Raw genomic sequence first — 24,636 nt, 5'->3', positions numbered from 1 at the left:
TACTGAACGCATATATCCAGTTGTTGTGGTTCTATTCCATACTATTACTTGGATTAGATACTGGCAGAGAACCACAAAAACGTGAACATTATCCTATGGGTTTGGTATCATGCATACACAATAAAGCCCGAGATGTCTACCCACTCTCAGGTTTCTTAAAAAGTTTTCTTTCTAGACTCTTTGGTATTACGTACTTTATTTTTCAATCTTCCGAACTATTCACAGTTGCTGTGATTTCTGTTTTATATTATTGATTCTGTTTTATATTTTACAAAAGTTTCATTGAAAAAGTAATTTATGAGCAATTGGGTGCGGACTGGTGCGAATTAAAAATTATAGCCGTATCCCTGAAAAGGATTGGGTTGGGTGCAGACCGTATACGAAGCCGCAGAAGTTAACTCGATCAAAATCTTGGTAGATAGTAAAGTATTGAGTTTAAATTAAGTTAAACATTTATTTTAATATATTTTGATTGCTAAGTGTTGAATAAACAATAAAATCGATATTTTTCAATTTTCAGATTTTAGGTTTTTGTTATTGAATCCTTTTTATTTTGCACAGCTGATTACTGGCACATTTGACTTTGAGGTTATACTTGTGATGTTACTTATTTTTGCAAGAGATCTATTTTTTATTTCTATACTAAACTGTACTGATACTTTCTTTTTCGTTAGATATTAAATATACACTTATCTCATTTTAAGTTCCAAAAATGTACATTAGTTCAGCCACGAAAAACAGAGAGACCCAAGAATAAACATTTTATTTTTAAATAATTATTCTTTTAGTTTGCACTAGAGGTACGTTCCGTATCGCGCATGATGCATCCATTGTCCTTGTTTAACATTTGGTGAGAAACAAGGATAAACGATACATTATGCGCATCATGCAAGAAATGGAACGCACTTTAAGTAATATGTTTATTTTAATATTATGGTGATTGGTAAGCGACGAATGAGTAATAAAAAATAGTTTTATGATTTGTTATTCCTTTTCATTTTATGCAGTTATTTATTGTGTGTTAGATTTGATGCCATATTTATATATATTTGATTAATTGAGGAATAATTCACCATTATTTTGATATTTTTATGAGATGGAACATTTTATTGTCTTGCAACATAATATGACATTTGTAATAATTTGTATTATGTATTTTAGGAAACTGTATTACATTGTACATTATTCATAATGAATAATGTAACAGATAGTTCTTCAGATGAAGATGATCCATATACAAATTCTGTTGCTCGATTAAGAGGTAACACTTTCTCTATTTGTAACATTTATATTAATTTGTTATGGGAACATATGGGTCCGAATGATTCAGAGACTTTTCCTAATAATATGGCACAAAAGTTGCAATAATATTGCTGCAATATTCTTGTACTATTTAACATTGCAATAGTGTAGCTATGTTGCTGCAAGCAACTGTTCTATACAGGAATTTTTAAATAGTAATGATTTGGAATAATTTTATATGTATGTGTATTATAATCTTATTTTTTAGTTCTAAGCTTGACAAATTCTAAAAGAAATAAAACTAATGACAAAAAACTTTGTTGGGTCACAATTAAGAAACCTATATGTTCTTTTAATTAAAAAATATGTGTTCTGTTATTGGTTATGAAAATCAAGTATATAGAAATAAAAGCAAATCTGCCATGTATTTGATATTTAGAATTAATCTTTAATATAATATTTTGTTTTTAGCATTGAAACAGCATCGCTTTCAAAGAGTGGAACTTTCTCTTAAGGAGAGGTACTTATTATATAAATTATGATTACTTTAAAATATTGTATTAATTACAGAATACTGATATTTTTATATTACATAAATAATATTTATAATTATTAAAAGTAATAAATACATAAATAGTTTAAAATTAAATACAATGAGGGAACATGAAAGCTAAAGAAGATTTAAATGCTGGATAATATTTATAAAAAGTAACTATTGATCATATAAATATACAAACAGCTTTGGTTTCAGCTTTGGTCATTTAAGTGTGTTAATTGTTAAATAGTAAAATTGAAATAGTTAAAATATTTGTAATTAATGAAAAAGTAATATTTAAATCTTTATTTAAAAAACATTTTATGATAAAAAATTTATTCAGAGCTGAGAATCTGTTTTCTTTGAATAAAGTATTAACTCTACAAGTTATTTTTTAAATAGAAATTTAAATATAATTGTTTCATATATTAATTGGCATTTTGAATATTTAACACAACTTTTTATTTTGTAATTGAATTAAGTTAAGTGGATACTGAATAATGTTTATAAAAATAACTATCATTTGTACAAATATGCAAACGTTTCAACTTTGCCTTGAATCAGATGATTCAATCTAATACAATATTTTCTTTTATAAATATCATTCAACATTCAGATTCTACTTGGTTTCCATGTCCCTTTGTTTATCATATTGTATAATATTTTATTTATTTCATTTTCAGCATTACGCAGAAAACAAAATGTGAAAATATGAACGGTAATGATCATGGTAAAAACATAAAGGATGAAATAAATAATGAAATAAATAATGAAATAAATAATGAAAATGTATATGATGATGAAATAAATATCGATGGAATACAAACGCGAAGCAGGACGGTAAGAGGTAGAAGGATTACAAAAATTATTACTAGAGCTGTCGATAGGCGAACTAGGCAAAGGGTAATTTTTTTTATATTTTTTTAAATGTGCGCATGCACACACACACACACACACACACACACACACACACACACACACACACACACACACACACACACACAAATGTACATACATATATACAAAGATTTATAGAATGTGCCGAATTGTTTGACATAGCGGTCGCAATTAAAACAGTCTAAATTCGGTCAAAAGATCCTATACAATTTTTGCAACAGTTAACGAGATATTCATTTCTAAAGATTAATTACGTTAAATAAGCGCGCATCCAAACCTATTATCAAATGCATGCCAATTGATTATGATCTAGGTGAAAAAATCGTTTACTATATACAAATGGCAATAGTTACACACGGTGAAAGAAAATAACTCGTGCTGACAATGAGCGAACTTTAGAAATTATTATAAAAATTAAACTATTATGAAAATTGCAAAATAGTAGAGGACTTTTCGAGTTTAGTTCGCTCTATCTACACATGAGTATTATCTCAAATTCTGAAGTATCCTGCGTATATATAATTTGTAGAATACGCGTCGATGTTTAATTCAAGAGAATATATAATTTTTATAATGTTTCAGCGTTTGCCTGTTGATCTAGAATACGATGTGGAAATCATAGACACAGAAAAGCAGTCTGAATCTTGCAATGATATAGTTACACTTTCAGATGATGATACTTACATCGAAGATGACAATTATGAAATAGATGTAAAAATATATTGGCGATCAAATAGAATTGATCGTTTAAATATGCGTAGAGTATGCATCTCAATTATGTTAATTAGTAACATGTGGCAAATCGTAATTTTGTACAATTATTTTTATCATTTATTTATACAATAATACATATTTATGATAACTTTCTGTTGTTTTATAGCATGATAATTTCAAAGGTATTTTTGAGCATTATGCCAATTTAGAAGGAGTTTCCGTAAATGAAGTCCTAATCATGAAAAAGGATAAAATTGTCCACCATACCGATACCCCTGCATCGCTCGAAATTTCCATTATAGATATACTCGGTTCGTATACAAATTAGTCATTAATCTTAATATAATAATGCAATGTTTACTTTATATGTTTACTTGCAGATGGTGGGATAGTGAATCCAGGTATGAACACACTATCCAAGGATAAGGAGGAGAACAATGATGAGGACATATGTACTATTAAAGTACAAACTGCGAACAAAAAACAGTCCTTGATTATTCCACTTAAGAAAGATGAACCATTTAAGATGCTATTCGCTAATTGTTCTGAGCAACTTGGTGTGAAGGAGAATAATTTGAAACTTTACTTTGATGGAGAACAGATAAATCCATCAGACACTCCAGAGTCCTTAGATCTCGAAACAGAAGCATGTATCGATCTTCACATATCTGCGTAATGTATAATAAAAAGGTAGCTTAAATTTTTTTAATACATTTTTACATTGTTTTCATCTTATATTGTAAGCGTAATAACTATTTATTGTATTACACTATGCATCCTTGTATATTAAGGTGCAGCCACAACAGAAAAAATAAGGAATTAACAATGAAGAATAACAAATAACAAGTTTCAAGCTATCAGAAATTGGATATACTGGAATGAATGGTTTATCTGATAGGTTGAAATTTCTTATTTCTTTTATTGTAGCTGCATTCTACTATATGTTTAAAACCGCGTGTAAATTATTATCATGTCGATAACTATATATGCCTGTCATTTATAATTTAATGTAAAAAGGGTGACTGATTAATTCTTAAAGAGGCCTTACTAGTGTAAGCTATTTACTAATATAAATAGTTATTTGCAGAAGTGTATACATTCTTAAAAAAACAAGTATAAGTAATAAATAGATACAAGCAATAAATATGTAAATCAATTTTTAAAATAAAATGGCATTTCTAGTAGATAATATTTATTACTAAGATTTTATTTTTAATTATTAGTATTATAAGAATATATTAAATCAAAATTGTGTTTTTCACATATAAAGTCCTATAAGATTTAATATTTAAATATAGTATATTGTTGGTTTTGCATTTTGGATTACGTTTACTGATATAATGTTGTACGCTATGATATTAGATTTGTGGAATAAAATTTTTCAAAAGATATTTTTACAACAACAACGAATCATATATTTATTGTGATACATTATTATATTATACATAATGTACATAACATACTGATATATGCTTTATAAGTGTACAAATATATCGTATACATATAAAGCGCATTCAATACTTCTGTTTATTACGATTCTGCACAATATATTGACTGTACTACATTCAATTACAATTGCTATTCTTTTTAACACAAGCAGTCAAGAACATTAATTGTTAATTATATATTTCATCCGCGTTAACATTCCTATCCTGAGAAAGTACACCGTCTTATTTGTAAACATCAATTTAACAGAAATTTGTTATTGATATTCAATATATTACGAAGTAATTGCTATACATTTTATGTTCATGATTATCGTCTGTCAGAAGGATAGGAATAAAGTAAAATGAGTACTTGTGACGAGTACTGTACAATTTGTTTGCAACTCATTCAACGACAAGTATTGCACGGCAATTAATCAGATACTTTCATTGAAAATATTAGGCATGAGTCTCGACAGAAAGCGTGTCATATGCTAATTTTATTCTATATAATACATGATAATGCGATAAAGTAATTTGTTGTTAAAAGGAATGTTTTGGAGAGTCAATCAATTGTCGAGAAAAACTAGCTTAATCATTAAATTTGCGATTGAAATTGTGTCCAAACAGGGCGGAACGGATCTCAGGTATCAATTGTTGTGCTATTAGCTCTAATCTGGTCTCCAAAGTATTGCTAATCTTTATGCGCCCTGTGGAACAAAAAGTTATTTTGTATACAATATTAATTCGGTAATTAATATAATTACTTTGTTAAAATCAAAATTATAATTCAAGTCATTTTTAAACTTACATGATACATTATAGTGATTATATATATTTCTTATTATTTTCGCGAAACGATAATTAATAATTCTAAAGTACAACAAAATATATTTCGATGTTATAATTACCTTTGGATGCTAATAATTCCACACCTCCGCAACTTTCTGTGGGCAAGAAATTATCAGAATCGATCTTCAAAACAACATCTTTCTTAGTTTTCTGCTTATATTGCTGTTGAACATTGTCAATAAGGGATTCTACGAGCGGCAGATCGACTTGACGAACACGAAGAGTAATATTTGTCTCTGTTAGCTGTAAAAATATTAATTATGTTATAGAAATATTTATAAGATTAAAAAAAGTAATAAACAATGTTAATACATGATAATATCAAAATAATTAAAATAATAAATTACTTGATAAAGTCCTTGGATTATCAAAAGCTGAAGAATTTCTCTATACTGTGCGGGATTACGAGTTATTTCACCTAATCTCTTTCTAGCTTCTTCAAGAACGTTGCGTACATGATCTTCACGTACTTTTAAAGCCTTCAACCGTGCCTGGTTAAGCATGTTCGAAGATTGTCTACAATTAATAAAATCATAAAATAAAATGCAATTGCATATTAGATATTTTTATAAAATAAATAAAATTAATTTTTATAAACAGATCTTAAAGTCTGTTTTATCAATTCTGTAAGATTTACACACATGATTTACGTGTATTGATACACATACACATTACTATGTACTCTTACATCAATAATGCACATACATGTACAAATTTTCTAACTAATCTTTCATATTAGGTATCTAAATCTAATTCTAAGAACTCAACATTGTTTGTTCATGTAATCTCTAGTTCAAACCAAAGTAATTTTATATATACAAAATATAAAAGTTATATATATAAAGCAAATATATTATTATAAATTAGCACCAGAGTATCAATCAGGTAACTTTTTTTTAAAGTAAGAAATATGAAAAATAAAAATGTTTATGTAAATATGTATGTACATATATATACATACATATATATATATATATATATATATATATATATATAAAATGCTTATTTGTCATGAACTTGTCACATTTCTACCATAGGGCAAAAGTTACATGACTCTCAGAAGCTGACAAAATTATAATTTTTAATATTTTTTTGCGTTTTTTTGTATTAAATCAATCAGTTGGGACTAAATTACTGTTTATATTTTAATTATAAAGAAAGGTGAAAGGATTTTAAATCTGTAAAGGCAGTTAGAAAAATTATCATTTGTGAAAGAAAATCGATAAAACATAGATGACTTTAAAGGATCCTCTTAAATTATAAGATTATTATAATTTTTAAAACTGATTCTATAATGAGTTGATAGTCAAAAATCTTAAGTCTTAACTAATTTTAACCTGAATAGGTGACTATGATTTTTCATATTTACATATAAGTTAATTGTACAGTGAGTCGTTTAGCTGAATTAATAGAAAGGAATAAAGTTGGATTTGATCAATCTTAAGAAAATCAATTGTCTTAGTATAAGTTGACTGTGTGTATTAACTAACTTCATCAATTTATTGATAAGATTTAGAAGTACCAATAGAATTAGCATAATAGTTTATACAGCACGCACGCACACACATATACACTTACATACATATATGTATATATATACATGTGTATATATATATACACGTATATATGTATGTGTATATATATATATACACGTAATAAAATAAAACTAAGCGTATAATATTATACACATACTAAAACAATATATACATATGTAGTGTGTATGCGTATGCATGCATGCGTGTGTATGTGTGTGTGTGTGTGTATGTGCGTGCGCGTGTGTGTGTGTGTGTGTAATAAAATATATGTATATAAAGAAAATAAAATAATTTTTTAAACATACATCTTTTTTTGCAGTTCAACTTGTTTCTCTTTTTTCTCATAATACTCCATAATCTTGAGACGCTGTTGTTGCACCAGGCGTCCCTTCTCAATATTAAATTCTTCTTCTGCCTTGGCATCTATTTCCTCTGCCTTTTCATTGGCCTCTTGTTCTATGAAGGCCATCATATGTTTGATCTATAATCATACCATCTTTTCTTTAGAAAAGCTTCTTATAGTAATAAAAAATAATAACCAACTATTTAAATATTAATACCATTAAAAATAATATTTCTTTTCTTTCCACGAAGTTTCATAAAAATGTATGTTCTTTAAATCAATGTCTTAGCAAAGAGCTTCAATAATTATTAAATTTGTAAATGTTTAGTTCACAGACAGTAAGATGTAAAGATATTGAAATGACTAAAGAATTTTTTGACGAGATATCAGCTATTCAAGTTTGGTAAACCATCATTTATTTAATCGATTTTACTCTCGCCCTGTTACTTTTTTACTTCGGTTCCAGGTACATAATAAGAATCACGATTTCGAACAGCTATGAAAACAAAATCCAAGATACTTGGAAAAATATATCCCTCTTAAAAAAGGCACCTGACGGAGGTAGAAGAATTATGTTTTAGCGTAACTATAAATATATTCGATGAGATATTAATAGCGCAACAGTATAATACTGAGTTCGAAGGAGGTGAGTTCGGGAAAAGGACGGAATGTTTCATGGAAGGATGCGACATAGGAGATTTTAAACCTCACCTGCTTCTGAACGTCCGCGTCACTGAGAGCCATGATGTCGTCCGGATAATTTTCTTTCTTAAAGATATTTGGTGGGCTTGTAAGGACTCGAGATCACGAGACTCGATGAAGATGAGTCGTTCAGTCAACGCCTACAACAGCACATCCAACACTCGGCGTAACGTCGGTCATATGACCTGAAGTGTGACCAGAGGCGCGTTCCAAAACGCATGCAACAACGACAGCTAGATCAAATCATGGTGGAAGGATGTTTCTCAAATGTTCTTCTTTGACTGTGTGGCGTTGCAGGCGTTAGCTGCAGCGTTCAATTCTCTTCTTTTTCAGTTTCCTCTCTAGAATTGTTTAAAATATACTCGCTTATTCGTTAAGTAGAAATTTAGAAAGATAGAAGCAACAGAAGTGTCCAGTCTCCAGTGCCAGAGTGCAGTCGTTCTGTGAGTGCAGTCCAGTGTATTGTGTATGTCATGCATATCTTTTATAAAACACGGCGATAAATTGTAAGTAGTGCTTTGTAAGATGTATTATTTTCCCTTTTTAAGTTACGACGCGAGATCTTAATTGTTCATGTCGTTAGACAATTATCTTGCCATTAATTTCTAAGTTCTCTATGTCATAGCCAGTCTTGCGATACCGTTATTATTAATGTCACACGAGTTAGCATATTTATTTGAGTTAGTAATAAATTATCTTTAAACTTGAGTCAGATTCAGTGATTAACCTTTCACTGCCTATACTAAGTATTTTCCCGCCTTTCCATTTTGCCTTCAGTGAATTATCGTTGGTGTAGTACCTAACACGGTGTAGTGTTGGGCAACGAGACACGTTAGCTCCCACAGCTGCAAGCGGGTTGGAAATCGTATCACTGCTCTGAGATTTGTGACCATGGCGGATCCGTTGAGTCTGCTGCGGCAATATAATGTTAACAAGAAGGAAATAATCGAACGAGAGAATCAAATCATATTCGGCGAGTTCTCCTGGCCCAAAAATGTCAAGACCAATTATCTGACTTATGGGTGAGTGTACAGCAAGACAGCTTCTTGGAACTACTTCGCGCGATTGCAATCTATACTTGACTGCCAAGCTTTAAAGCGAGAGTAGGAGAGTCGGGGGAAAGAAGAAAAATACGCTGTACAAGGCATGAAAGTCTGATAACAACAGTTAAACAAACTCATGACAGATGTAATTAAACTTTTTTGCCAAGTCAGTGAAAGCTGGAGACTGTGTTAGAAATTGTGTTCACCATGTGTCTTGTGTTACGTGATTTTTCTCTCTAAAACATTTTTTAATTTTCTTTAGAGACTCCAAACTTTCTATACTTTTTCAATTTTTTGTATATTTTTCAAAATTTCTCTCTCTACTGATTGTGATCTTTATTATTGATTCTTAACCTTCTGGATTTGACGTCAGAATTTATAATTCCAGGTGCTTTTTAGAACATTATCATATACACTATGTGACACATAGCTTTGAATTGTAGCTGAAGCATATTGCTTAGTTTTTTTATTTTACCACTAGAGTGAAATAAAAAAAGATTTTATACATTCATGTTTGAAATTCAGACATATTTGGAATCTGATTATATCACCGAATATAATCTTAATCTTTTTCTGGAGTAACATTTTTGAAAAAATAAATAATAAAATGTAAAAATTTGTTATTTATGAAGTGATATAAGACAATGATATAGTCAAACACAGCATTTTAGCTGTGTAAGAGTTTTACAATTCATGGTTAACTCTTAACCTTACTTTTAACTTACTCCTTACCTTTTTATAATTCTAGAATTGGAAAGAGATGAGAAATAAGTTGAACCTTGATTAAGAGTTAACCGTGAGTTGTGAAACGGGATTTAAGGAGATATAAAAATTATATGATACTAATAATTATAGTGTCTTATATTTTCAACAAAAAATGTAAAACTTTTTTGAAATCAAGCTTTTAAAGTAAAATGAAAAAGACTTCTAACAAGATTGGAAATATGTTTGATTCGAATGTGTGTGTGTGTGTGTGTGTGTGTGTGTGTGTGTGTGTGTGTGTGTGTGTGTGTGTGTGTGTGTGTGTGTGTGTGTGTGTGTGTGTGTGTGTGTGTTTCTCAATTATTTTTCTTCTACATGCAAACCTATAAGATTACGTTTGCTCTTAAATTAAAAAAGTAGTATGAGTTTGTTATTTTCTTACCTTTGTTTTTTCAGTTGAATTTTAAATCAAACTATATATATTGTGATATTTTAATTTTAAAATTAAACGCATTTATATGACAATTTATACTGAAAGCAAGTATAGTCGTGATTATAAGTATAAAAGTAATCTCAGATTTATTGCATTTTCTCTTGAAAAAATGGAAAAAAGTAATAAAATCCGAAAAAAATTAACAGTATATTAAAATTATGGCAATAAATGTTTAATTTATTTTTTATTAGATATACACAGACATTTACATCGATTTGTAGGGTGCTTATGTGACCAAGACTGCACTTATTATATATTTTTTTTATAAAAAGATATATAAATATTGATAAAATATTTATAATAAAAGCGTCTTATACTACAAAATGAAGAAAAATCTCTGTGAGAAGGATATTTATATTTTTTCTGTTTTCCAGATCCGGAAAAGAAGGAACACCTAAGGAATACTATACACTCGAGTGTCTTTTATTTCTGCTCAAACATGTTCAACTTACACATCCAGTCTATGTGCGACAAGCAGCTGCGGAGAATATTCCGGTGGTGCGTCGACCCGACAGAAAAGATTTGCTGGCCTACCTCAATGGTGAAACTGCCACGTCAGCCGCCATAGACAAGTCGGCGCCGTTGGAGATCCCAACACAGGTGAAACGTGCCACCGAGGATGGCTTGGAAAGTGGCTCGTCAAAAAAACCCCGTTTTGAGGAGACTCACGTACAGAAAGTAAAGGAGCAACTAGCTGCACGTTTAGATGCTCCTAAGGAAGCTTCAGTTACCGTTGACAATATCAAATCTCTCTCGGAGGCAATGTCAGTGGAAAAAATTGCTGCAATCAAGGCGAAACGTTTGGCAAAGAAACGCACTACTATCAAGGAGAACGACGACATCATCGGATCGGATTTACGTGTAATTCTTGATATGGATGTAGACGATACAAAAGATATCGTATCCCGCGAGCGTCAATGGCGAACACGCGCCACTATCTTGCAGAGTAGCGGCAAGATCTTCGCAAAGAACATCTTTGCGATTCTGCAAAGCATTAAGGCACGTGAAGAAGGAAGGCAGAAGGGCCCGATCGTGCCTACACCCATGGTGACACCGCGCTCGACACCCATGAGACCCCTGCCACAACCAGCCGTCTACAATCGTTACGATCAGGAACGTTTCATTCGGCAGAAGGAAGAAACGGAAGGCTTTAAGATCGACACCATGGGAACTTACCACGGCATGACTCTAAAGTCCGTAACTGAGGGTACAAATCCCGCCGTGAGGAAACCCTCGACCAATCCGTCCGCTACGCCAACCTCCGGTTTACTGCCAACATCTGCCGCTAAACTAACGCCTCAGCAAGCTGCACAGAACAAGCGACCCAGTCGAACGCCCATTATCATCATTCCTAGCGCCAACACATCTCTCATTACTATGTACAACGCTAAGGACATCCTCCAAGACTTGAAGTACATTAATAACGACGACAAACGGTCACAGGGTTGCAAGCGAGAGAATGAAGTGCTTCTTCAACGGCGGAAGGACGGTGGTCTAACCGTACCTTATCGGGTAGTCGATAATCCACAAAAACTCACTAACGCCGATTGGGAGAGAGTCGTTGCTGTGTTTGTCATGGGACCAGCTTGGCAATTCAAAGGTTGGCCTTTCGATGGCAACCCAGTGGAAATATTTTCAAAAAGTATGAAAAAATCTCTTTGTAATGAAAATACGAATACACATGTATGATTATTTTTGCATTTTTATACTATCTTTTAGATTTTTCTCAGTTTATGGAATAACGTATCATAATTGAGTTAGTCGTTTTTTTTATTACATTGCGAGGAATATACATCAATATTATTGTAAATTACAATATTATTGTAAATTTCACAGAAAGACGAAATATAACTCGGTCATATATTTCATTTGTATCTATGACTTGGTATCGTATTTCGAATGTATAAGCAAAAAATTGTTCCTTCTTCCACAGTATGTGCATTTCACTTGAAATACGATGAAATGAGACTGGACACAAACGTAGCGCGATGGGCTGTCACAGTAATTGAATTGAGTCGGACAAAGAGGCATTTGGATAGAGCAGCGTTAATGATATTTTGGGAATATCTCGATAAGTGAGTATCTTATTAATTTAATTTATTATCACATACACGTACGTATATCTTTCTAATATAACAATTTTATTTCTGAAATTAAATTGATAATTACTTTTTCAAGTCATGTCTAAATTCTAAGCAGAATCGTAAGACTCGTAACTAGTTCTCGTAAAACTTGTAATGTAAGAACTTATGACTAGTATTCTAATTTTATACGTATACATAACATAGACATAACATTTTGACACAAACGTAAATGAAAAAAATATTACATTTTTTCAATAAATAACTAAATGTAATATTTTGTAACATAGTATATAAGTTTTTTATTAATAGAATAATAAAAATGCTTTGAAATAATAAAAATTCTATTCTATCTAAAAAAAACTCTAGGATTTTTCTCTTTTTGCATTTTTAGTTCCAAAATCTTTTCTCCAGTTCTTCAAAAGTAGTCAAGTGCACATTGTAATTTTAATAAATAGAAATTGTATTTTCATGTCATATTATACTTATATATTTTGTTGATTAAACCAATGTTATTCTTAATTTTTCAAAAGAAAGATTTTATTAAATAAGAAAAATTATGCAAGTTTTTTTGCTCTCACTAAAAACATTTCATACAAGTATGTCTGGAGATAATTTCTTATCAAATAGACTCATATATATTTTTTAACTGATATTACATTGATCATTATTACGTCAGTATGTCTAATAACAATAAATTCTATTTTTACAGACATATGATCAAGAACAAGCCGCACCTTCGTTTCTGAAATTCTAAATCAATTCAGATTACAGAAATGGCAATATATTGATCCCTGCGTCTCATACTCCCATCGATTGGAATTTTTACCAGAAATAAAAAGGGCAATGAGGCTCTTAGCCGATGGTATTGTGACGCTGATTATTCGCGTATAAAGGTACCCGCGAATAATAATAAGCAATGTGATGTGTGACAACTGAATCGTTGTCATATTATGTTAGCGTTTACATTTTATTGTTGCTTGCACGAATAAAATACTAAAAAAATTGCAACGAATTATGGGCCGGTCTCACTAATTCTGATTAACCTAATTGATCGATTAAATGTCAACTGTGATTAATCAATACTACTGAACAACAAATATGATTGATCAGTTTCAATGTAACAATCATGCAGTAGATTAAGTTAATCAGAGTTAATGAGATCATCGGCCTTATGCTTTTTTCAATTAAAAAATTAGAGCGGCGTCTACATTAATAAGATTTTCAGGTATAAAACTTAAATTTTAAACATAAAAATTGACCAATCACAGTTGAATGTGAGGAGAATACTCGATTATGGTCGGTTAATTTTTTGCGGTTTAAGGCTAAAGGTTTGTTTTACGCCTTAAGTCTCGAAACGCAATGTAATAAATGTGATAAGTTTTAACGCGCGATTTCACGTAGTGAAATGCGTACCTAAATATTTCCGATTCGACTTCTATTAGTTTAGCTAAAAACAAAGCGGGCGGAAAAGATTTTAATATCTTGCCGCAAATGCCTCCTACATTTTCATGGAGCTTGATATATCAAAATGGCGCTTTAATAGCTACCCAACACTGGATTTATATGAGTACAAAATGTATGTGTATTGTGAGCGAGAGATATATATTCTCTTAAGGGATTTAAAAATAAAAAAGTATTATAGTTGCAACTTGGTACTTAGAATGGAGGGCTATTTATTATACATTTGAGTGACGAGTATTTAGCAAACTCTGGTCGCTCTATTTATATACAAATCCAGGGTTGCTTAGCTATCAACACGCTATTTAGGCATATCCTAATATTTTATTCTTTATGAAAACAGGAGATATTTGCGGGGAAATCTGGAAAATTGGAATCTAGGTTTTCCCTCATTCTATTTCGAGATTATACTGATGAGAGTGAGAGCAACATTTGGGTATGAAATCCAAACTCCGTGAAATCGCACTTTTAGCCGTAAGCTCAATAAATAGATTATTCTTTTCACATTCGATCGTAATTAACCAGATCTTAAACTTAAAGCTAACTTATTCCTATTATTTGGGACTAAGAGTCTCTTTCACCAACTCCGATTAACTCTAATCGATGATTAGCTCCAAAGAAATCCCGTTTGGTTAGCTCAATCATCAAAATTGCTAATCTAAGAACTAAACACAGTTCGTCTCAAAAATAAGAAGAGAGAGAAGACGGTCTGTGTGTGTGTGATACATTAAATTGCTGTTGACACTTCTGCGTGAAATTAATCGATTAATTTAATCAGAAGTTTGTAAAAGAGGCCCTAAAATCTCATAGTAGACACCACTTAATACTGTACGTGTTAAGTTGTGAATTTATATTATTCAAAACTAAATGTTTTATTCGAGGATCGAACAGAATATGAGCGTAAAAAAAAATTTCAAGTGCCAACACGACGAGGGTTTGTCTCGTTCAATTTTTCAAGCAAGCAAGGAAGAGATATTACATTTCGACGGTCGATAACGGTATTAAGTTTACGCGTGCTTTGTAATTCGAGACGCGACGCCGCGAATCCTCCCAGGGGAGAGAAGACGGAGCAAGGATTTGCGAGGGGGAATTCGGTCTGTTTTCCCTGCACCTAAAACCAAAGCTAAAGTAAATTGCTCGCGGCGCGACTCCGGCTATGATACGATTGACCGGCCGGCGTTGTTTATACGGTGGTAGATCAAATATTTCTAACTAGATTACCGACGCTCTATTACTTCGATAAATACGATGGATTTTCCTCGTTTTCCCTGATATCCTCGCTGCAATACCGTTTTTCTCCCTCTCGAGCAACCACTTGAGAAAGGGAATCGTTGCGCGTTCTTTTCAATTACTTTCCATCAAGTATTTTTTTCACAGAAAATTGAATAATATCGGTCTTTCTTTTGTACAACGAGTTTAAACTCAGTAAACAATATCACAACACTGTAATTGAAATATGTACTATTACTGAAAAATTTATCTTTATAATTTAAAAATAAAATTTAATTATATCGGTCAACAAAATAGTGCCTATAAGAGCTAAACACTAGATGGTCGTGTGTACTATTTTTTATTCGTGATTCTATCATGTAAATTGAAAAGAAAAGTTTATTCATTGTCATATTTATTAATTTGTTTCCTCATTTATAATTATAATCATTTGTAGTTTAATCTGAAAATTATTATAATAAGACTTTGAACACATAATAAATACGTTTTGGATATCATTCTGCACAAGACGCGACATTGCGCTATATTATTTATTGTATTATACAACCTCAAAGTAATGTTGTTTCTGCATCATGACTAATGTTAACGTAATTTTATTAATATGACTGATTGTTATATTGAGAAGGATACATATCGAGGATTGAAACATACATATATACAGTTATTAATATATTGTTAATTTTCACGAATAAAAAATAGTACATACGACTATCCAATGTTTGGTTCTTATAGGCACTATTTCCTTGACTGATGTATGTATCAGAGCCTTATCCTATTTTAATTTTTAATTTTTAACTAATTATACTTATTAATTATTGTAAATATACGAAAGTTTGTTGTTTTAAATATAAATCATTTTTCCAATAGTATATATTCAAAAACAAAAATTGATAAAAATAGTATTTTTATTTAAAAATTATAGAGTACTGCAAATTTCTAAGCGGTAATGTATAAATAATGTATTATAATTACTTTCCAATTAAAGCAAATTTCTTATATAGATGAAGAAAATTATAAAATGTTTTAATCCCTGTACATTTATTTTTTCCAATTTCTTTTAGAGGAATTAATATTAAGAGTTTATATATATATATATATCATATATATTCTGCAGTGATTTACCAGAACAAAATCTGTACCAGAGCTAGCTGTACTCCTTTAAACAAATACATTTACGTGAACTTGTAGTTGCATTGCGTGCAATTGGGCTGCACACAAGGAATGCTCGGCAGAACGGCCGTGGTGGATGGCAAATGATGCAATATGCCCGCCGATCTGGCGATTGACAGTCGATCCGCCGCCACTTGGGCGCACACATGAGCATCCCTCAGTTGCTGTTGCACGCCGGAGGTGAAGTAATTGTTGTAGCGAAAATTAAGAGCTACCGTCTCCTGATCGACTGTCGTTTTCGCGATCGGCAGATCAGTCCCCTTAGCAAACTGCTCAGTCGGCACGATATTTAGTAGGCAATAACCCGCATCCCCGTAAACGTTTCTGGACAGACTGGTATAGATCGGTGCCAGCATCGTGCCGGGAATCTGTTGCTGTTGTTCCCCCGCGCTGCTGTCGACGATTGTTTGCGGGGGCCGAAAGGCCGAGGACGTGTGGCCGATACTAGTTGACGTCGCTGGTTCGGTGATGCCCAAGTTGTCGCTCGCAAAGTACTCGATTGCCTTGAGTAGGTCTTGACCGCAACGTTGCAGTACCAGCTGCAGGACCGACAGCTTGGTATTCGGAAATAGGCGGGCTAGAGTCTCCACGGAAGTCTGAGATACCAAGGTGGTTTCCCTGACACCCTCCAGTTTGCCGGCGTCGAAGAAGAGACTTCTGGATCTCGAAGAGGTTTCCAGGTTGTCCTAAGAGTGAAAACGGGATTACTTAGAAGAAAGAGGGCTTTCTAACAGTAATTTGTGGAAAACCAGCTTGTTTTCCGAGAGTTTTTGTGGTCGTCGCTAAATTTAATTCTGGCTTTAGAATTCTACAATTTGAAATGTAATCCAATATAATGGATTAACAAGAAATAATTTATTGATTACTATGAAACTCGGTTTTATGAGTTTCTTGGAATCATTGAATTTGAATGTAACTTGAAAATATCAAAATTTAAAAGAGTAATGAAGCAGAAACTCGTATCACAGAGCTTACGCTCAGAGTTTGGAATTTAATGCGCTTATAACCCACTCGTTCCGGTCTGTTACTAACGGTCAGTTACTAACTGTTTGTGTAATGAATAAATTTCAAATAAAGCGAAATTTGATATTACTTTTAACAATGTTAAAGTCTCTGAAACTGTGTTTTATGATAATATGTGTGAGATGACCCAAGCAAAACAATAAACCACGATAACGTTAAATATCATTACCAGATAAACTATTGTAATTACGTAATTGTACTTTATGATATAAATAACTTTCACTAATACGATCCAGTGCACGGCATATGCTTGACCTCTTATTTTGTTTATTTTCAAGCCATATTTTAGATTAATATATTAACCATTGCTATTATTATTTAAATTAATCTAAAATAGCCAAGTTTTATGAAAACAAAATAAAAAAGGAAATCATTGACAGTGGTCGCTCATTCTCAAAGAGTTAATTAAACAATGAATCCAAGTTGACTCGTCACATTTTGTTATCTTTTTCTGACGATCCTATTTTATACGTACGGAACAATTTTGAACACGAGCCGGTAAAGCGTCATCGGTCGACACATGTGGAAGATCATTAGCATCTTCAGAAATTCCGTCGAGTTTTTTTGTAGCAGGAGTCGCATCTTCATTTTGATCCACCGTCGATTTCGGCTCAGTCACGGACATTCCGAAAATCTTGCCTGGAGGAAGTCGATCGAGCTTCTGTCCCGTAGCCACCTTTGCCATTTTAAGAGCGATTGCGTCTTCGGCTGCCTGTTGTCTCTTCAGAGCAACCTTACCGAAAACAACTATTTTAATACATTTTCAAAGGAAAAAATTGTAATTTCTTGCAATATGTTTATACCTATTTAAAATTTAATAAATTGAATTTAATAAATTTTGATAAAGACAATTATCTCGCGTATTTTGCACGATTTTGGTAAAAGCAGAGAAAGGGACAAATTATAGAAGAGAGAATATATATACATGTATTATACTTTTTCTAAATCGCGTGGAGTGAAATCTCACTCAAAGAGAGAAAAAAAATTGAGTCAGTCTTGAAAAAGAGTGAAAATGGTATCACTTTTGTTCAATATAATGGCTGATTTTTACTCTTTTTAGAGAGTATGTAAGAAAAAGTATTCTGATATATTGTAAAATATTTCCATATGCAAAAGATAGTTCATTAAATATTAATCCTGATGTATGTATATGAATAATGCATATATTTATAATAGTCCCTTAAAAATGCATAAATCCAATAGAACATATCTTAATATAAAATATAATATTTCCCTCTATAGATGTTGGAAATAGATAATTTAAAGTCATAAAATTACATGCAGAGATAAAGACGAGTAAAAATACGATTCGTATCGATTCGTGAAGTTCCATGCTATAATTAATATAGCAAAACATACAACGTATATAAAGATTCTTATACATAGCGCATAACAATCGAATCGTGATGGATCATGATTGCGCTTGACTTATAAATGGACCTGTCGCTTATGTATGGGCCGCATTTACCATGCTGTTATTCCAAGCTGGACCACCCGCAATAATCTTTCACGTCGCTGATACTGGAAAGAATCTACTAGGCCAGAGCTTCATCCCATTTTCTCGTCGATCTCCGTTCGATCACCGAGGTCCGAAAGGGATAACTATCCGATTTCACTCGGGGCGGGTCAATATATCGCCATGTGTTTCTCTCTCCTCTGCTTGTTACAAAAGCATTCGCTACAAAGTCTTATTTAGGAAAATACGTCGATGAGTCATACGACACAAAATTCAATAAGGTACAATTAGTATTGCGATTTATTAATGACGATGTGTCGTCGCGATAATTATTAAAGAATAATATTTATTTATTGAAGAATAAAAGACTGAAACTCGTTTTGGCACACGTTTTCACAATTTTAGCATTAGATTCCTCAATAACGCATGTTGGTTTACAGTTGTAAAACATTAGATACGTTTAGGGGAATCAAATATATAAAACATATATAAATCAATAAACGAAGGCGTTACAAGGCACTCGGAGTAAGTACACAGCAGCATATGGCGCAAAAGTTTACGAAGGCATTACTTTTGTAAATAAAGAAAGACGTAATCAGAATATTTTCAAAAGCTAAAGCCAAAAAATGTAACAGTATGTTGCAATAAACGTCAAATATATTATTACAAAAAATATTTATTGTATTTGTATTCAATTAATTATTATGCTTAAAATGTATTAACATGATAGAGAGAATCTTTCTCTACATTTTCATTCTATTGCAGGAATAGTTTTGTACACTTTACCAATAGTTTCTTTGTAGCAAGTGAAATATACACGCATGTTCCATTAGATATAGTTAATTTGCCTCGATAGATCAGATAAATTGATACATTAGATACGTATTATGGTGTAAATTGTCTTTATAATAAATTTTATACTCTCTCTCTTTTTACATTAATAAAAATATAATAGAAATAACAAAAATAAATGGTAAGAATGTATATATTTCTTACAGTTAGTAAACATCGTATCTTTTAAAATTACTTATTTGTAAGAATCAAATAGCAAAATATTATTATAGAAAGACAAATTATTTCAGTTCTAACTTATTTTAACATAGAAATACTTTCGAGGCTTTTACCGGTATTTCCTTTAGAAGTGCCAAAGGGTTTACGAGTTGTCGTTTATCGTGATCCATTGTTAATGCCAACTTGCCGTTCACTTTATCAGGGTGAGGAGCGTACTAATATTTAAGTAAACGGCAACAAGGTTCACGAAACGTTGGTATTAGCAATAAATCATGATACGACAATAATTTGCAAACTTGTTTTTGGTACTTTTAATTTATAATAGAAATATCAAATATAAGGCGTTTCATCAGAATTAGGCTGTAAATGTTCAAAGCTTTTCTTAAATATAAAATCAATTACGCATCCATTCCTACGTACGCATGTCCAATTTTAATAATTTCATTACAACAAATTACTGTTATTATTCAAAATAACATGTCGTATAGTAGCATTTTTCTTTTAATTAGTAAAAATATATCACTTAGACTTTACTTTCTCAAGTCGAGAGACAAACGAAATTATGAAACGCTTAATAATTTACTTGCCTCCTTTTGAATAAAATTTTCTCTTTTTTCATTACAATATTTGTTTGACTGAAATGAACTTACGGAAATAAATACCTATAATGTTAAAGAGATATTTTGTGATTACTTTTCCATTGTTTCATTTGTCATAAATACATATTGTCTTTTGTGCTAACGAGCTCCAGTCTCCTCTAAAAATTTAGTTAGATACAGATCTGAAAATAATTTTGTTGGACCACAGAATAATTTAGAATGCTCAAGCATGATGAGTATTTAATGTTGCAAAAGGTTTTGATATTCTCTAGCAATCAGCTCGACCGTCCTATGTACCTTTTTTTTTTCAGATCTGATATGTTTGTAAGCTGAATTTTTAAATACTTAGCAAAACCGTCTTTTCCGTATACACATACGTATGTGTAAATAATTCCGATAATATCTCTCGAAGATGTTGATATTACTTCCGACAACGTTAATCATCATGGATTAACCGAGTTCACGCTTGGCACAAAAGTTTCCGCGGCAAAATTGCATGACGATTTAGCGTCGCGCACCGGCGATTATTGCCGGATGGATGGTCGTGGACGCGTGTTTTGTTTAACCGCAACCACCCGTATGAGTTTCTCGATCTGTCCGACTATTTTCGTTCCAAGATACAGGGGGTAGTCGGCGTTTAAACGCCGCTCGCTCCCGCGCGCTTACCGCATCGAAAGTCTCCTCGCAAACAAAGTATCGAGTGTCATAATGCCTATGCAAACAGAAATGAAACGCTATATCTCGAGCGTTAATGGATTTAATTTATCTCGCCCTCCTGTCGCTTCTGTCTCTCCTCCTCGGGGACGAGGACGGACACCGCGAGAGATGCGTTATGCATACGATGGCAATGTTCGAATTTCGATATGGTCTAACAATTACACGTTCGCATTTGGCGATGTGTTAGGGAGAAATAAATTGTTGATAATCGAGAGAGAACGAGGAAACGTTTGACCTTCCGGAGCTGATGCTTGTTACACACTCCTGCTGGTTATGCATGAATGGGTTACATTTAATTTATCGTAATTAAAAAGGCTAATAATTGTTTGACAGAGATTTATAATTGAATGGATCCCCAATTCATCAGCTTTAGAGACTAAAAATGTAGCAATTGATACAAAAATAATAGACTGCACTGATTACTTAATTTATTCATGCAAGGAAACAGAGAGAAAAACGAAACTTGTATATAAAATTTTAATATATTAAAGTAAATACATTTTACTCAAAACATGTTTTAATAAAAACATTTCATCAAAATTTACAGATGTAAGTATAACATAAAGAAAGTTGAATTGTTTTATATTTATAACATAATTCAGAGTGGATCCAGTAAATCCACCGTCAGCACCGGAGGATTAAAATAATTAACAGTAAATGAAAATCACGATAAAATTAATCATCCCTGTTAAACGTTTAATTAAGAATTCCGATCTACAAAATTGTTATAAGAGAAACTCGAATTTTTTATTCTCTTCTTCTATCTATTATATCATTCTTCAAAATATATAATAAATATCGAATTTCAACTGTATACATTATCTCGCCGATTTCATATTATTTTTTCCGTTTTGTGAGAAAAAGAGAGAGAGAGACGCGATTCTCTTTTCATTAAAGGGATGCGGAACACGACGATAACGAGCTCCGATCGAGTGTGTCTTTTAAATACCGAAGGGTGAACCGTGCGAAATAAAATATCGGAAGCACGTTAATTACGCTTAACTGGGCGTACAGCGAATTGACATTTTTCTTTCACATTTTCCCTACACAATCCACTCAAAGCGCGGAGATAACATGCTCGCGCGTACTAAATTAGTGACGGCCGGCATGAACGGGGCGAGATCCGTGACATTTACATTCGCGAATGATCGCGCAGATTTGACATTTCGGATCGCGTCGTTCGTAGTTTTCTAATATTAAACAGCGAGGAGACTCGTAAAACGATACAAATAATGGCATTGTTGGTTGAAAGAACGTTATTTCATCCGTTATTTTGCCTGAATAATGTAACGAAAAAAAGAGAAATTCAGAGAGAGCGCGTGCTAAGAAATACGTATGATATCGGATAAAAAATTGAAAAGGAAGAGCAAATGATAAATTTATAGGGTTTCAGATTTTACAGGGAAAGAACGGTTTTGCTAAAGTATCTAAAAATTTAGCTAGATACAGATTTAATAATAATTTTAAAATATCTCGAATAATTATGTATATCGAAATAATTATGTATAGGACGTCTTCCTGGAATGTCAGAATTTTTTGTAGTACTGCTCATCATACTTGAGTTTCTTACATACTTATTTTGGCGGAGGGCATCTAAAAGTATAATTTAAAAGTTTTCAAATAAATTTTAGTTCATGATCACATAATGACCTATTTTCAGCAAGTTAAGATTGTTTGAATTTTAAACTTTTGCATTACACAGTTCAATGGAAAAAGTCACTTCTTTTCTCTTCGAAGTCCTATAATATATATCTCAAGGATTTTCTCGCGCTGAACACGACACCGTCGTCTTCTGACTTTGAATTTGTGCAGCACATATAGCAAAATTTCAAGAAAATTATTTTTAGATCTCTATATATGTAACTAAGTTTTTAGATACTTCAAAACGTTCTTTCTTATCCCTACTGTATTAATACTCCATACTATGATTTTTCAGTCCTTTATAGTATTGCGTACGATGGGCTATTCGTGTCTCGGGTTAATTTTCATTATTTTTATATAAATATGCAAAAAAAGTGATTCTTTTTTTACATCTTTAACATTTTTAGAAAGTATTTTTAACGTTGTATGTTTAAAAACGCCGTACGTAAATGTTGTAATTAATTACTTGATGTTTCTAGTATTTCAAAGAAAAGAAATGCGCCCGAATGACTCAATCGTGTGTCTTAAGAACTGAAAGACTAACTGATGCGTTAATACACTAAATATGCTCAATTACTCAATTGCTTTATTTTTTTTTTTTTAATAAATTGTTTTGGTTTATCGAAAAAAGAACTTAATAATAACTATTAAATGTTTAATGAAATAATGTCAATGAAATGTCTGGCTAATCTAACCAAACATGATTTTACCTCTACAAATATTTAGTATTACTCTTGGTAATATCGTTTGATAATATTTACTAAATATTTGTAAAGGTAAAATTATGTTTAGCTACATTAACCAAACATTTAATTGGCACTATTTTACTAACTACATTTGGCAGCTATTATATCAAACTCCTTTTTCAGCATGCAGTAGCTGCTAATAGTTCTCAGTCATCGAATAATCTTATTGAATTGCTGAGAGGAAGAATTTTTGTAAATGAAGATTTACACAAGTATTTTAAGTCCAGTATTTAAAACATTGTGTTCTAAAGTTGATCATAATGAGAATTCGATTAACTGATATAAATTTAAAAATTGACAAAAATTATTGTCAAATTGTACGTTGGCCGAAAACGATCGTCAGCCACTGAACATATTATTTATACATATACATATACAAAGAACTTATTTTTAGAATTAGTCAAAAAATATAATTTTGTAAAATTAAATTTTGCAATTTCCGGGTGCGACTTACCTGTGCAGCCATCACTCGTTGTCGTTCAGCGATCAGGGAACATTTCGGGCACAGGCATTCCCGGTAACGACATTCCCGCTTGTGACCCCGCAGCCACGAAATGAGGCCGTGATTCCTACAACGGGCGCACTTCGGTCTCCGCTGCTTTCCGGTCTCCGTTCCCTCGTTGTTTTCGTTGTTCTCCGACCTGCTCCTGCTCTTGCCGCGGAGCATGGTAGCGTTCCTCACCACAAGAAATCAGTCAATCGTTCCTCTTTTTCTATTTACTCGGCCGCTCACATTGCTCGGCGCGGATCTCGTAGAATCGTGTCGGAAAAAGACGATCCAGCAATTATTTTGTTTATTTACTCGCGCACGTCTTCGCGATCGAGGAGTACTCGAGCAGCAAACGTCCGCGTTGAGATTTTTAATCCTTTCCAAATATATACGTGCATACGATTTCTCTTGGTGAACCGATATTGAAAATTAAAAAATCAAATACCAATTTTATAAAATGTATATTTATTATTAGTAATGTAAAATATATTGATGATATAATTATTATGATATGCTATATGATGAAGCT

At 32.0% G+C, this 24,636-nt stretch overlaps 4 protein-coding genes across 5 annotated transcripts; 2 read left to right on the top strand and 2 right to left on the bottom strand.

The window, feature by feature from the left end:
* The first annotated feature begins 202 nt into the window (after positions 1–202).
* On the top strand, positions 203–4,092 carry Rad60 (DNA repair protein Rad60). The gene is made up of 7 exons (XM_018542663.1): positions 203–414; positions 1,162–1,261; positions 1,714–1,762; positions 2,461–2,617; positions 3,257–3,436; positions 3,555–3,699; positions 3,769–4,092. The coding sequence occupies exons 2-7, from the start codon at positions 1,192–1,194 to the stop codon at positions 4,062–4,064; spliced, it is 897 nt and encodes a 298-aa protein (XP_018398165.1). The 5' UTR covers positions 203–414; positions 1,162–1,191; the 3' UTR covers positions 4,065–4,092.
* Positions 4,093–5,153: 1,061 nt separating this feature from the next.
* On the bottom strand, positions 5,154–8,493 carry Vha26 (V-type proton ATPase subunit Vha26). The gene is made up of 5 exons (XM_018542642.1): positions 8,254–8,493; positions 7,505–7,680; positions 6,012–6,180; positions 5,724–5,907; positions 5,154–5,522 (listed from the first exon to the last, which is right to left on the bottom strand). Exons 1-5 carry the CDS (start codon positions 8,284–8,286, stop codon positions 5,404–5,406), a joined length of 681 nt encoding a protein of 226 aa, XP_018398144.1. The 5' UTR covers positions 8,287–8,493; the 3' UTR covers positions 5,154–5,403.
* A 161-nt stretch (positions 8,494–8,654) lies between these two features.
* hyx (cell division cycle 73 hyrax) lies at positions 8,655–13,758 on the top strand. 2 transcript variants are annotated; one of them, XM_018542644.1, is made up of 5 exons: positions 8,655–8,710; positions 9,022–9,266; positions 10,857–12,124; positions 12,416–12,557; positions 13,276–13,758. In XM_018542644.1, the coding sequence occupies exons 2-5, from the start codon at positions 9,136–9,138 to the stop codon at positions 13,310–13,312; spliced, it is 1,578 nt and encodes a 525-aa protein (XP_018398146.1). In that variant the 5' UTR covers positions 8,655–8,710; positions 9,022–9,135; the 3' UTR covers positions 13,313–13,758. The 2 variants fall into 2 exon arrangements, with proteins under 2 accessions (XP_018398146.1, XP_018398145.1); XM_018542643.1 differs by having other exon boundaries at positions 8,659–8,750.
* A 2,668-nt stretch (positions 13,759–16,426) lies between these two features.
* On the bottom strand, positions 16,427–24,284 carry LOC108776109 (doublesex- and mab-3-related transcription factor A2). The gene is made up of 3 exons (XM_018542622.1): positions 24,072–24,284; positions 17,923–18,180; positions 16,427–17,110 (listed from the first exon to the last, which is right to left on the bottom strand). Exons 1-3 carry the CDS (start codon positions 24,282–24,284, stop codon positions 16,427–16,429), a joined length of 1,155 nt encoding a protein of 384 aa, XP_018398124.1.
* Positions 24,285–24,636: the final 352 nt, after the last annotated feature.

This window comes from Cyphomyrmex costatus, unplaced genomic scaffold, assembly GCF_001594065.2.
Source record: "Cyphomyrmex costatus isolate MS0001 unplaced genomic scaffold, Ccosl1.0 scaffold340, whole genome shotgun sequence".
Classification (NCBI taxonomy): Eukaryota; Metazoa; Arthropoda; class Insecta; order Hymenoptera; family Formicidae; genus Cyphomyrmex; species Cyphomyrmex costatus.
This window is presented reverse-complemented; position numbering and strand designations above follow the sequence as displayed.